The sequence below is a fragment of the Meles meles genome, chromosome 5 (assembly GCF_922984935.1).
Source record: "Meles meles chromosome 5, mMelMel3.1 paternal haplotype, whole genome shotgun sequence".
NCBI lineage: Eukaryota > Metazoa > Chordata > Mammalia > Carnivora > Mustelidae > Meles > Meles meles.
In genome coordinates, this window is record NC_060070.1 from 143,931,648 (window position 1) to 143,946,803 (window position 15,156).

Consider the following 15,156-nt stretch of genomic DNA (forward strand, 5'->3'; position numbering starts at 1 on the left):
CCCCACCCCCTGCCTCGGGGCTGAATCCCAGGACTGAGACCCTGACCTGAGTCAAAACCAAGAGTCAGACCCTTAACTGACTGAGCCACACAGGTGCCCCACTTTGTTCAAATTTTAAAGGGAAAAAAATCCTTTAACATTCATAGTCTGTGATTTGGCCTGAAGGACCAAAGGGTCAAAGCTGCTCATTCACAAATGTCATAAGTGACATATTACTAGACATCACAGACACCAGGGACATCCCACTAAGTCCATGTCACTGTCTGTGGGTGACCCGTGGTGGCATTTCCAGCAATTCCCAGGAAAGGGGAAAGTTAACCATGTGGTGAGTACTTTACAAAACTAAATTTATCCAATGTTTAAATTCTAATTATGTCCTTCCTTCTGTTGTTAAGAGGTTTATTTTATTAAATGAAGTATCAAGATACAGTGGTGTTTTCGTTTTAGTGTGCTTGCCTGGCACATTTAAAAGAAGTTAGAAACTCTGTTTATCCAAATTTTTATTTCTACTGAGTTTTTAAAAAAAAATTTTTTTTTTTAAGTGAGCTCTATGCCCAACGTGGGGCTTGATATACCCAGTATCAAGAGTCCTCTGCTCTACCAAATGAGCCAGGCAGGCACTTTTGTTTCTGTTGGTTCTTTAAAAACTGGTTCTCAAGTCCGGGAACCAATGAGCAAGGACAGCTACAAGTCACTCTTGGAAAAAGCTAGTTAAATAATAACCTGGCTAGGGAACTTTAAAAAAAAAAAAAAAAAAAAAAAAAAGAGTCCCTTAGGAGCACAGTAGACCAGCAATTTTGGAAAATTATTTCCACTGCATAACTCAGCATCAAAGCGCAAACTAAGCTGTCATCCTCAAGAGAGGAATATTATTCCATCAAAGCCAGCAATACTTCAGGGCTTCAAAAATACTTAGTTAGGTTGCCATGCTAACGTTACCTATTTGTGCTGTAACGCTAGACCCAAAAAAGCAGATGTTTCAAACTGGATAGGGTTGCTCAAATTTAACACCATTATCTTGATAGCGTTCCGGACCACACTGCTCCCTACTTACTCAAAACATTACCCTTCAAACAATTTTAAGGCTCTTTCTCAATGTAATAATGTAACTATTCCCTGTTACAATTTGTATGGTGGATTCTAAACTTTAATTAACTCTGTAAATAGAAGAAGTTAAAGATAGAGAACAAAAGGACAAAACAAAACAAAAAACCCTAACAGTGTGTTATCCAATTTTGAAAAAGGGCAATTACAATTATAGGTTCAGCCTATAAATCTTGCACATTCTCCATTTAGCTGGAGAACTAGATAGGTGGGCACACAAGGCATCAATTCTGAAGGCGTGCTTTATGAAGCCACAGACCGTAAGGCAGTTACGAGGTTTATTAATCTGTTTGACAAACCATATGTGGGTTGACTGTGACCTTCCAGAATTTGGGATAAAACTACTTGCTACTAGCAATGCAGTGTCTCTGCATGTCACCATTGTCTGCCCCTTCTGGCTTTCCTGTGGCTCCCAGCTGGAGATACAGGCATATTTGTGGTCTTTGGTGGTAGATGTCGGAGCTAGGGCGTGTCTCCTCCAAATGACACAAAGAGCTAACAACAAAAAGTAAAGCTTCCCTTTCCTCAAAGGCTTCCTTCCTGTTCCCTGTCTTCTTAAAAAAAAAAAAAGACTGCAAACTTCTTCCCCCAAGGGAATGGCACACAGACGCTTTCCTCACCACTGCTTCTCACAGCAGGACGCTCATCACACCTAGAGACCAGACACTGAAGGGGCTGCCCAGAATCAGTAACTATTCTGCTTTCGGAAGAAACGCTAAGAGAGCACAAACCGGAAGGGAAATACGTACACACACACACACACACACACACACACACACACACACACACACACACACGCACACTCTCTCTCTAACCCGATCCGGTCTCACAACGGAAGACAGGAAATACTGCGACCAACCACGGTGTGGTAGGGCTGTCACCAAACCCCCAGGAACAAAACCGGCTGCCCAAGGGCACTTGAAGGAAACGGCTCTGGAAAGGTCACGTCTCCACCCCCACGCGTGCATGCTTGATGCATGAAACAGCTGCAAGACTGCAGGAACAGCTTAAAAATCACTGCTTCCCCAGAAAAGCACAACCGTGCAAGATGAAAACTAATGGACGGGTCCAAATCAGATGATTTACAAGCCCGTCACTGTGCACAGAAGCGGCGGCCCCTCGAAGAAGGTCTGTGAGGGACCCGCTGGCAAGAAGACCGCCGAGAGCTGGAGCGCGGGGTGACTCCTTTCACTCGACACCTTCGACTCTTGCATCAGCTGCCGCCAGCAAACAGCCTGCAAGAACAGTGGCCCCGTCCTTCCTCGTGCTCCTCACACTCAGAAGCAGGTTACAATGCAACCCGTTTCAGCTCCCCTTCATGTTACCCTGATTACTCTGCTGGACTCAACTCTACACGGTTAGTACAGACAGGATAAATCTGAATTTCAGGCCTTCAGAAACGTGACAGATGACCTGGGCTAGACCCCAAGTTTAGACATGCACAGTGTCAGATGGAAAAGGACTGCCAGGTAGCTCGCGGATTACAGGGCAAGTGAGTGGCAGAAGCAGGCAGCACCCGCCTTCCAGTCCATCCTGCCATGCGGACCCTCCTCATACACAGGGTCCCCAGGCTCTGGGGCCGTCCAGGAGCTGAAGCTGGGAGGGCTGCCCCCGGGCAGGGCCCGCAGCAGGGACGGTCCACAGGCCCAGGAAGTCAGTATCCAGGCAAAGGACAGGCAAGAGGCAAGTACTCTGCATCCAGATAATTTTTTCCATCCAGGTAATTCCTTCCCCTGCTGCTGCAAACCAAGCGAAAATAAATCAGGAGAGGCATTTTTATTAAACACACCTGGCGAGGGAGCAGGAAGCTCATTTTCTTTCTTTCTTAATGGGAGAGAATTTATTTAGCTTTCGAGGCTTCACGTTCACCGTAATACATACCCTCGGCGTAGGAAGGCCCTATGAAATTTCCATCAGTTACCTTAATAAGGTAAATACTTAGGCTGATTTATGAGGCTTTCCTACATTAATCTGCAGAAAGTTAATGCTTACGAATGCATGATCACAATCAAAACGGCAAAACAGACCAAAGGACAAGGTGTGACCCTGAGCTTCAACACCTGGTTCATTAATAAACTGGACCCGTGATTCTCAACCTGGGCTTCACGTGAGAATCCGATGCCAACCGTGTGAGTCAACCACCGTGGACATTCAACCCGGTCAAGCCTTTAGGTGTCTACACCCTCAGACTTCTAGTCTTCAAAGAGGAGCTCCCAGACATTGTGGAACAGACAAGTCATACCTACTTTGCTCTGTCTGAATTCCTGACCCACAGAATCCATGAGCATAAGAAAATGGCTGTTTTAGAGCAGTAAGTTTGGGGCAATTTGCTGAATCATAACTGGGACATCTGGAGAGCATTCAAACTCCCAGTGTCTATGGCGCACACAAGCCACTGCAGCCAGAAGCTCTGAGGGTAGGACCCAGGCATCGATGCTGAGAGCACCTAGGTGATTCTAATGTGCGACCGTATCTAGACCTCTGTCGTCCAATACAGCAGTCACCCACCCCATGCAGCTGTTTAAATTTAAATTAATGAAAATTGAGTAGAATTTAAAATCCAGTTCTTTGGTTGCACTAGCCTCATATCAAGAGCTCAGTAATCATACACAGCTGGTGGTTACCATATTGGATGCAGATACATAGAACAATTCCATCGTTCCAGAAAATTCTATTGGGCAGCACTAGTCTAAACCAGTAGTTGTTGAAGTTTGGTCCTGAGCTAACAGCATTAGCATCAGGAATCTGTTCGAAATGCAAATTCTCTTGGATCAGAACCTTTTGGGGTGGGGCTCTCCAAAACTCTGATACTCAAGGGTGAGAACTCACCTCTTGTTATGGCCCATACAAAATCATTTTCCTCATCACCTATCTCATACTTAAATATGCAAATTAGCAACTTTTAATTCCATATAATGTAAGAAAATAGTTCATGTTGGCATACAATTTCAAAGCTTTATTTTTGTGTTAGCAGGCATGTTTGAGAAGAAATACCTTTCAGCTAGCAAAGGATTCTAAAAAGTTTCATGCAAATGCTCTCAGCTATGTATAATCATTAAGAGAAACAATCTTAAGGTCCAAAAATATTTAATGGTTAAAAATTATGAAACTCAACAGACTATTCAATTATTACAATTATAATTGTGAAAATGATATAGCATAACAAAATATAAATGGGAGAAAAGCAAAACACAAAATTGTAACTGCAAATTTGTCTATTACTTGGACAAGGACAAAATGAGGGAAGAGGAAAAAGAACTGCTTAGGCTTGGCCAGATAGTGATCCCCACCCCTTTTTCTTTCCGCCTTCTATCTGATAAAGATACCCGTGAAAAAACACTTTAGAGTATCTAAGAAAGCAATTTTTTTTTAAAGATGCAAATGTGCTTTGATGTGAAAAGTCCATTGCAAGAACAATTTGGTAAAACAGTTCTATTACTGTTTTAAAAACAAACAAATAAATAAATAAGCGTTGTGCAAGCCAAAAAAACAAACAACAACAACAAAAACATTCTACTAGTTTATCAGTGATTCACTGAATCGTCCATCTCAGAGAAACAGGAAATCCAGACAGGACTCAAGTAAATAATGAGGCTTAGATGGGCTGCTCTATTCCTGAGTGTCTACAAGGGTTTCTTCTACCTTTCCTTTTATCCTTAGAGCCTACAATCAAATATCAGAATTATGTGTTTTTACAAATAAAATTTTAGAGATGCGAAAACTTGACTTTTTTATTTAGTTTCCACATAATTTGTTGGGTGATAAAATGCCAAATAAACTAATTTCCAGGGAGGAATTTCTTACATTTTCTTCTTACACTTGTAAGTCTGAAGTCCCAGAAACATTTTGTAGAGTGACTTTCTTTGAAAAGATAGCCCCTGGGGTGCCTGGGTGGCTCAATCAGTTGAGTGACCAACTCTTCATTTTGGCTCAGGTCATGATCTCAGGGTACTGGGATCGAGCCCCTTGTCCGGCTCCCTGTTCAGCAGGGAGTCTGCTTGAAGGTTTTCTCTCCCTCTCCTTCTGCCTCTTCCCCTGCTCACACGCATGTGCGCACACCCTCACCAAAATAAATAAATAAATCTTTAAAAAAAAAAAAAAAAAGATACCTCCTGAATCCCACATAAATTAATTCCTGGTTGTTTTAACACATGTTTTCATATAAATTTTAGCCTTCCTTCCTTTATGGACAGCTCTGTTGTTAAGTAAACTGAATTTCTTATGTTGTCAAGGAACAATACAATCTTTCTGGGCGTTTCTGCATTGGTTTCTCCGCAATTCTGTTTCCTATGCTGGTAATGTTCTCCAAACTCCTTTAAATTCTAGATGCATAAACACCTTCTCTACCATAGCTCCAGGGAGGATCTGAGAAAGTGAGTGTGGCTGAATGACTCTGACAAAGCTTGACGTCTTCAAGCAGCGTGCTACTTGGAGAAACGCATTCCTGAAAATTCCTTAAAAATATGAGTGCACGGCATGGGCAATTTTGTTAAAAACTGGAAACAATCCAAGTTATCTACTTATCTCTAACTAGATTTTTGCCAGAAGCTGCCAAGTTAACTAGTGGGGTGATAAACTGTCCAGTTTGGGATCATGCAGGAAAAATTTCCCAGCCCAACAAGCATACATATTTTTAAGTTAAAAGTAACTCCAAAAAAAAAAAATCTCTCAACTAGAATTCAGTGATGCAAAACTAGGATTTTTCTACTTTTTACAGCTTTTTGTACTGACTATAGCTAATTACCTTTATGAATGCTGGTAATTATGCATTGTCTAAGGCAGCTACTACCTTCAATTATAGCATTTACATATCCTCTTATGGAAAAGGAAATCATTATTTTTATTTCCATTGTTGGAAGTTAATAGAAAAGAGATTAGACAAAAGGTTTTAATAATCTCTTATTTTTTTGGCGCTGAAGAGAACTTACAAAATGCTTCCTGTGTGTGTTGGGCATTCTTGAATCTAGGCACCGAGATTACAAAGATGAGTCATATATTGTCCTTGCCCTGCAGAAACGAGAGACTAGCTGCATTCAGCTACATCTGAGCAATGTCCTTAGCAAAGAAGACAGAGATCAAGCTATCTTTAAACTGGCTTCTATAAAACTACTTCATATTTTAACAAACAAAACATTTTAAAAAGTAGACCATAAAGAGAAAACTATCATTAATGTCCTCAGAAAAAGACAGAAAATACCATAACCAAGAAACAAAAATAGGATACTATTTAAAAAAAAAAAAAAAGTCAGAGGCAAAAAAAAAGCTCTTGTTGGAAAATAAAAATTGGTAGGGTAAAAGAAAAATTAAACGTAATAGCTGGGAGATAATAGAGGGAATCTTCCAGAAGGTAGAACAAAAAGATGACAAGGACACAAGGCATGCACGACATAAATTTCCAGGTCAAAAAGGCCTATCCTGATTTCTCAAAAATGGGGAAGAAGGCAGGGTGGGGCGTTTAGGGAGTAGGGGAATGAAAAAATAAAACAAGACAGGATCAGAGGGAGACAAACCATAAGAGACTCCAAATCTCACAAAACAAACTAAGGTTTGCGGGGTGACGGGGGCTAGAGAGAGGGTGGTGGGGTTACGGACATTGGGGAGGGTATGTGATATGGTGAGTGCTGTGAAATGTGTAAGTCTAATGATTCACAGACCTGTATCCCTGGGGCAAACATTATAGTTAATAAAAATAATAATTTATAAAAAGGAAAAAAAATTGGGGAAGAATAGTCTATAGGATTCCAGAAAATGAAAATCGATGTCACATCTAAAAGATCAGAAACCCAAACAGTGGGGCCCACGGGTGGCTTAGTCAGTTAAGTGTCTGCCTTGGGCTCAGGTCATGATCGCAGTATCCTGGGATCAAGCCTGCATCAGGTTCCCTGCTCGGCAGAGAGCCTGCTTCCCCCCTCCCTCTGCCACTACCTCCTACTTATGTTCTGTCTCTGCATGTGTCAAATAAATACATAATATCTTAATTTTTTAAAAAAAGAAATCCAAATAGCTTTGGACTTTTCACCAGAAGCCCAGGAAAGTAAAAGACAACAGAGCAACTAAGTATCTTTAAAATGGAATTTGATACCCACCTAAACTATCAATGAGGTGAGTGAGTAGAATAGGTATTTTCATGGTTTCAAAAAGCTTTTATCTTCCGAACACCCTCTCTTAAAGGAAGTATATGCTCTACACAAAATTAAGGCAGTAAACCAAGAAAGAAAAAGGAGACAGAAAAACAAGAGATTCCACACAGAAGAGAGGTAGAGGGAATCCTCAGAATGATGTGACAGCAACCCTAGCATGACGGCCACGTCAGGCACAGAAGACCACCAGTTCATACAGGAGCATGCTGGAAGGCTTAAGGAGACATGTCTCTAAGAAGATGAAATCAAGAAAAGTATTTGGTATATTTAAATGTCTTGAAAGGAGATTTAAGCAAGGAGCAGACAATTTAAATGTTAAATGAAGGTTAAGTACATAGCAAAAGAAGGAAATTTAAAAAAAGGAAAAAGGAAAAACAATTGTTAACTCCATGAAAAACAAAAAATTTTGTATGACAGGAAAAGAAACCATAGAAGAGCACATGGCTCAACTGTATATGGTTGACTATATTACATAATCATATAAATAAACACTACAAATGGATAAGATCAAAGTTATTATATAAGTATATTGGTGAAATAGGGGATGGGAAGAATTTGGGGGTGCGGTGTGGATAAGGCATAGAAAGAGAACATAAAACAAATAAAAATTAGCACTACCAGCATGTTATTCAGAAATATGGAGGGAGGGGCACCTGGGTGGCTCAGTGGGTTAAGCCTCTGTCTTCAGCTCAGGTCATGATCTTGGGGTCCTGGGATCGAGCCCCGCATCAGACTCTCTTGCTCCCCCTCCCCGCCTGCCTCTCTGCCTACTTGTGATCTGTCAAATAAATAAAATCTAAAGAAAAGAGAAAAAGAAAAAAAAGAAAGAAATATGGAGGGAAATACCAAAAGAATGAGCTCAAATTGCTATATGTGGCTGATTCTGTGAAAGAAATGAAAAAGAGGATTCCTTCTTTCTTATCACAGATTTTATAAATTATAAAACTACTTTACACTTTAAATTATGTATACTAGGAGCACCTGGCAGGCTCAGTCAGAAGAGCATACAACTCTTGATCTTGGGGTCATGAGTTATTACTTATTTTAAGTAATCAGAAGAGATTACTTAAAATTGAAAAATTTCAATAAATAAAGTACATTGATTTTTACACACACACACACACATACACACATACACATATATATTCAGGACCCAATCTGTTGCCCACTAAACTTCTGTTTTTCAAATTATGAATTTATAACACATTCCTGGGTTGTGAAATTAATTCAGTAAGTCAACCATCACTTCTAAAATGAATTAAAACAGAGGGACAGGAAATAATAGATATGCTGCACATAGTAAATTTTTTTTTTTTTTTTTAAGATTTTATTTATTTATTTGACAGAGAGAGAGATCACAAGTAGGCAGAGAGGCAGGCAGAGAGAGAGGAGGAAGCAGGCTCCCCGTGGAGCAGAGAGCCTGATGCGGGGCTCAATCCCAGGACCCTGAGATCATGACCTGAGCCGAAGGCAGCAGCTTAATCCACTGAGCCACCCAGGCGCCCCACACATAGTAAATTTTTTCATGAACCTCCATTCACGTGCACACGCACACACAGAGTCCATGATGTTAAATATATTTTTAACCACGGACTATGAACAAAATAATTATTTTTAAGATTTTTATTTATTTATTTGACAGAGAGATCACAAGTAGGCAGAGAGGCAGGCAGAGGGAGGGGAAGTAGGCTCCCTGCTGAGCAATGAGCCCAATGTGGGGCTCGATCCCAGGACCCTTAGATCATAACCTGAGCCGAAGGCAGAGGCTTAACCCACTGAGCCACCCAGGTGCCCCCGGAACAAAATAAATGTTAAAACACTGATCTACACTGCATTATAATTACTTTTAGTTTTGCTTTTAAAAGTAAGAGATTCCAATCTACCTTTATTTTATTTTTTATTTTTTTTACCTTTATTTTAAAACAAAGGCATGGCAAATGTTGACAGCTAATGAAAATATTCCATTAAAATGCTCTTTAAAAATACCACTAATGTCATGCATGAGGAATGATCACTCATATTAATGAAATCTAAATGCTCTGCGTTCTTACAACTGACTATAATATTTGAGCTAGAGAGAAGTATAACACAGAAAACAGAAGAGAATTCAGTCACCCAAATAATTTTGTAATGTGAAATATTACTGATTCTTAGATAATCTATTTTTTAAATTTCACATGACTTTCACTGATTTCTAAATGTCTGGTCCGCAAAGATACTTGAGCAGAAGGAGCCATCCTAGGTGCCTTTGGAATAGCAGGGGAAGCCAACTTGGAAAAAAAGTTAGAACATACAACACATAAACAGGGGCACCTGGGTGGCTCAGTCGTTAAGCGTGTGCCTTTGGCTCAGGTTATGATCCCAGCGTCCTGGGATCCAGCCCTGCATCAGGCTTGCTGCTCAGAGCCTGCTCTCCCTCTCCAGCTCCCCCCTGCTTGTGTTTTATCTGTAGCTGTCTCTGTCAAATAAATAAATAAAATAAATAAATAAACAAGAAAATATACCTAGTTGACCAAGAGACATAGCTTTCTTCTACAGACCTTCGAGGATACATACACTTTACAAGCTACAATGCACATCTTGCAGTATGGAAAAATCGGGCAAGAAGCTAAGACTTTGATGCTCTTTTACTAAGAGCCTAAATTTACCCCATTTTCCTTTTAACCTGGCTGAAGTACATATGTACATTGCTTTAAATACTTATCCAACAATTCACTTTACATAAAATAAGAACAAACAAGTTCCATTATATTATCTTCATAATAAAACTTCACTTCCGGGGCACCTGGGTGGCTCAGTGGGTTAAAGCCTCTGCCTTCGGCTCAGGTCATGATCTCAGGGTCCTGGGATCGAGCTCCACATCGAGCCTGCTTCCTCCTCTCTCTCTGCCTGCCTCTCTGCCTACTTGTGATCTCTGTCTGTCAAGTAAATAAACAAAATCTTTAAAAAAAAAAAAAAAGAAGAAGAAGATGACTTTAAACTATGTATCTCTTCATACTGTGGTTTTTGAAATGTTACCCATTTGGGAAATTAAGGATTCTCACTCTCTTCTCCCCTCCTGAATTGCCTTGTTTCTGCATCCTGTTCCATGCACTTCCACGCCCCTCCTCGGGACCCTGTTCACACCAGGGAACCTACTCGGTGCAGACACTTGCTGAGTGCCTGCTGTATGCCAGCTGCTAGTTAAGGCATGACACAAAGGTAAGTAGAGTACCTGCCTTCATGGAGCTTGCAACCTCAGAAGGAGATAGAAGAGGAAACAGGTCATTTCCAAATAATAGGGTACATACAATGGTAAAAGTATAACCCACATAATCTACCACATTGTACTTTAACTATTTTTCCTTCTCTCCTCCCACGTCTCTCAAAGTCACGAACCTCTGATACAGACACTAGGCCCATACTCATCTTTGGATCCTCTGTGCTGAGAAAGGATCCCATATGATGTAAACTTCATAAATATCTCCTGAATAGTAAATGCAACAATGTTTTAAGAAACATGTTCATAATCTGAATGGCCAATAGACACATGAAAAAGTGCTCCACATCACTCGGCATCAGGGAAATACAAATCAAAACCAGAGTGAGATACCACCTCACACCAGTCAGAATGGCTAAAATTAACAAATCAGGAAACGACAGGTGTTGGTGAGGATGCGGAGAAAGGGGAACCCTCCTACACTGTTGATAGGAATGCAAGCTGGTGCAGCCACTCTGGAAAACAGCATGAAGGTTCCTCAGAAAGTTGCAAATAGAGCTACCCTACGACCCAGCAATCGCACTACTGGGTATTTACCCTAAAGATACAAATGTAGTGATCCGAAGGGGCACGTGCACCCCAATGTTTATGGCAGCAATGTCCACAATAGCCAAACTATGGAAAGAACTTAGAAGTCCTTCAATAGATGAATGGATAAAGAAGATCTAATACACACACACAAACACACACACACACACACACACACACACACACACACACACACACACAGAGTGGAATATTATGCAGCCATCAAAAAAAAAAACCAAAATCTTGCCATCTGCAATGATGTGGATGGAACTAGAGGGTATCTTGCTAAGCAAAATAAGTCAATCAGAGAAAGACAATTTTCATATGATCTCTCTGATGTAAGGAATTTGAGAGGCAGGGCGGGAGGTAGTGGGGGTTAGGGAAGGAAAAAATGAAACAAGATGGGATCAGGAGGGAGACAAACCATAAGAGACTCCTAATCTCATGAAACAAACTGAAGGTTGCTGGGGGCTGGGGGGTTAGGGATAGGGGGCTGGGGAATGGACACTGGGGAGGGTATGGGCTATGGTGAATGCGGTGAAATGTGTAAGCCTGATGATTCACAGACCTGTACACCTGGAGCAAATAATACATTATATGTTAATAAAAAAAATAAATAAATAAAATTAAAGTAGTTGATCTTAGAAACAAAAAAACAACAACAAAATGAAACATGTTCATATCTATCTTAATGTTTCAAAACAGTGATCAATAAATATGTCCAACTATTAACCGGGACCTCTGTAGTGTAGTATAATCTTAGAATTTCAGAATAAGTATCTTTAACCTCAGAAGCCCTATGATCTTTCAGTCCTTAACATGTAGTCTTGGCTTTTATTCCATAAAGGGGGGAAATCATGAAAGCTAAGCCTATCTGTTTCTTTTTCTGGAAATCAAAGGATTCTTTCTTGTTTTTACTAGCAGGACTACAAACTTTCACCCACTAAGATAAAATTTCTATTCATAGTTAATACATTAGTAATTTCTTGCAATTTTCAGGAAAATAATCATCCTCACTTTGACACAGGTTTGCCAATATTATTCTAAGACTTCCTATAGTTCAAGCCTTGAACTAATAGGTAAGAAAAATAATATTCTCACCTTTCCCTGAGCTCTAGCTCAAAATAAATGACAGAAATGAATTGCAAACATAACATGAAGCATTGTTGTAATTAATCAACCCAGGGCCCAAGGGAGGAATCATTTCTATTTTTAAATACACTGTTGCTTTAAGGGAAAACCAGTGGAGAAATATGAAACCAAGCTACATAATGAAAATCAAAATGCACTGATGTCTCCATCCTTGCAAAGACAGTAATCCTAACCTACAAGCTGCACCGCTGGATAGACTGCACTCAAGTTTTCTGTAAACTGAGTGACCAGTACCCAGGCAGAATCCCACAGAAAGGGTCCATCCACCAAAGAATCTTATCTGTCAGGGGGACAAAACAAGAGAACTCCCATGTTTCAATGCTATTCTTAACAGTTTCAGATAAGGGGCTATTCCAATAAGCCAGCAGATGGATAATTCCCCAAGTCACCCTACAAATCTTTACTTAAAAGATCCCCATTCATAATTGCAATGGTGTCCCTAAAAATGATCAACTAATTATAAAGCATTTCTAACCACCTGTCTACAGTTATTTCTATCCAGGTTCCACAAAATTAAGTGTTTCTCTCCACAAATTAGCTTCATCTCATTAAACGGTAACTAACCTTCGCACTCCCTATGGTTAAGAGTGACAAGGAGCAGGTGCTAAACCAGCAAGGAAAACAGAAGCGACGGCTACATTAATGGGAGCTAATATTCTACCTGTTTCCAGACTGCTCTCAAGAACCTGATCCAGCAGAATTTGCAGAGGAAACAATAAAAAAAATACCCAGTTTCAGAAAAAATGTTGATGATGTGAACATCTAATTCAATCCATAAATACTGAAATTTACTCAGTTCACTATCACCATGAAATATACAACTATACCTCTACAAATGTATCTAAAATACTATAAATCTTTACAATGTATCTAAAGGTATTATCCAAGGATACATCTATTACTGAAAAGCATGTAACACATTTTAAGTATAACTTTAGCTATCTACTATCATCATGACTATCTGCTATAGGGTGCAGAATGTTTGCAAACTGAACAAAAATTTCCACCCTCAGCACAAAAAGCAAAGAATTCCCAATCTTACCTCCTGACAATGTCTTCCCCGAAATTTAGCAAAATTGTGACTGAACACCACATGACTATAGGATAGAGGCAGCTGCTTCCTTTAGCAATAAAATAACAAACCCTACTTCAGTCTCTATTCAGTGAAAAAATCGCCCAAGAGCAAAAAATCACTAAATTGTACTGCATCAATCAACAGGTGACTTTTAGAAACACACTCATACTCATGTCCCAGAGGAATTAATTCTGTCAGATCTCCCGGGGTTTTTTGGTTTTTTTTTTTTTTTTTCCTTTCTATTTTTACAAGCTACTGCATTGCTATACTGAATGAATTCCAACCGTTTTCTTCTCGGGGGGCTTACCAGAAAAATGCCAAATATTCAAATTATTTTAAGGCATTTTCCCATACTGCTGCGTGGAATAGAGCAGAATTAATAAGGATCCAAGAGTTACCACTTTTCAAATGCAAATATGTTGCCATCTAGTAAATGCAGCCCCTTTTTAAACATCCCCCCAGTGTCTACACAGCTCAGGGCACCACTTTTGTTTCCTTGAAAATCAAAATTCGCGCATTACATTCAGGCATTATCTCGACCCAGCACCAACAAAATAATAGATTTTAAATGGTCCACGCCTGAGCCTGCATCATTCAATACTGTTCTGCTTTATTATGGGGGGGGTCTCCCCTTTTCCATGCAAAGTCCCTAACAATTCCACCAAATAAAGCAAACTGTGCAGCGGTAGGAAAAAAAACGAAGGGCACTGGGTTCCCCTAAAACAAGGCCTTGGGATCGTCCTTTGCCCGCCTCAGGCCTCAGTTTTCTAATCTGTAAAATGTGGGACTAGCCGTGTCTGGGATGGCATCCGGCCCCCTCTCTCCGGGTGCCCCGAAGCCGGCCAGGGACGCGGCGGGCCGGTGCCGGCTCGGAAGCCGCTCGGGATGGGAGGGAACAAGGAGGGGGGCAGCGGGAGGAGAGGAACTTGGACTTGCAACCGCTCCAGACGGGAGCGTGCGACAAACTTGAAGCCGGCCTCCTAACAATAGGGACGAGCACTCCCATTTTCCGGGCTCAAACTTGCAGGGGACTGCGGGGTGGGAGCCGCCCGCCCGCCGTCCCGGCGCCCGCTTTACCTTTCTCCCTGTTTGGTGTTGGAAGGAGGAGGGTGCAGGACCGTTTGGTTCCCTTCCATCTCCACCACGCACTTGGTGTTCAGCTCCAGTTCTGGAAGCAGAAGGGAGAGGGCCGCTGCCGAGCCGAGCATCCGCGCCGCCGGGCCCCCGGGCGCGGGGCTCCCCCGGGGGCGGCCGAGCCGGGGCGCGGGGGGCCGGGGGCTGCGCGGTCCGTGCGCCCCGGCCCCGCCGCCCCCGCCGCGCTCTCGCCGCCCCCGCCCCGCGGCCCGCACTTTGCAAAGTTGCCCCCGCCCTCGGCCCGACCCCAGAAGGAAAAAACGAGCGGAGCTCCTCACCTCGCCGGTTCAGGGGCCGGACCCGGACGGCAACTTTTACCTTGGTATCCGACATGTTGGCGGCGCCCGCTCGGCCCGAGGCGGCCCCTCACGCGCCGCGCCGCCGCCGCCGCCGCCGCGCGCCCCCCGAGCGCCGTGTGCTCCGCGAGGCAGCGCCGAGGCGCGCGGGCCATCCCGGGGGAGCGCGACGCGGGGCACGGCCGGGCCCGGGGAGGGGCGGGCGCGCGGGGCGGGGCGCGGCGGCGGCGGCGCGGGCGGGAGGAGGCCGCGCCGCCGGGCCCAGGCGCCGCTCTAGCCGCGCCGGCCGAGCCGAGATCGCCGCGCCGCGGCCCCTGGCGCCCGCCCCGGGAGGGCCCGCGCCGCCATCTTCCGCGCCCCGCCCGCCGGGCCCCCGGGACGCAGGGAAGGCCGGCGCCCGGAGCGCGGCGGGGCCGGGGCGGGAACGGCGAGCGGCGCGGGGCCTGGGGCCGCGGGGGCCGGACGCCG

General features: G+C 42.9%; 1 protein-coding gene across 1 annotated transcript in view; it reads right to left on the reverse strand.

Annotated features, from left to right (window-relative positions):
• The window catches only part of KIF13A (kinesin family member 13A), a 199,800-nt gene extending 184,936 nt beyond the window's left edge, over positions 1–14,864 (reverse strand). Inside the window, 2 exon segments of the mRNA XM_046004604.1 lie at positions 14,336–14,426; positions 14,671–14,864. Of these exon segments, the coding sequence (XP_045860560.1) occupies positions 14,336–14,426; positions 14,671–14,725 (146 nt within the window). The 5' untranslated portion in view covers positions 14,726–14,864.
• Positions 14,865–15,156: the final 292 nt, after the last annotated feature.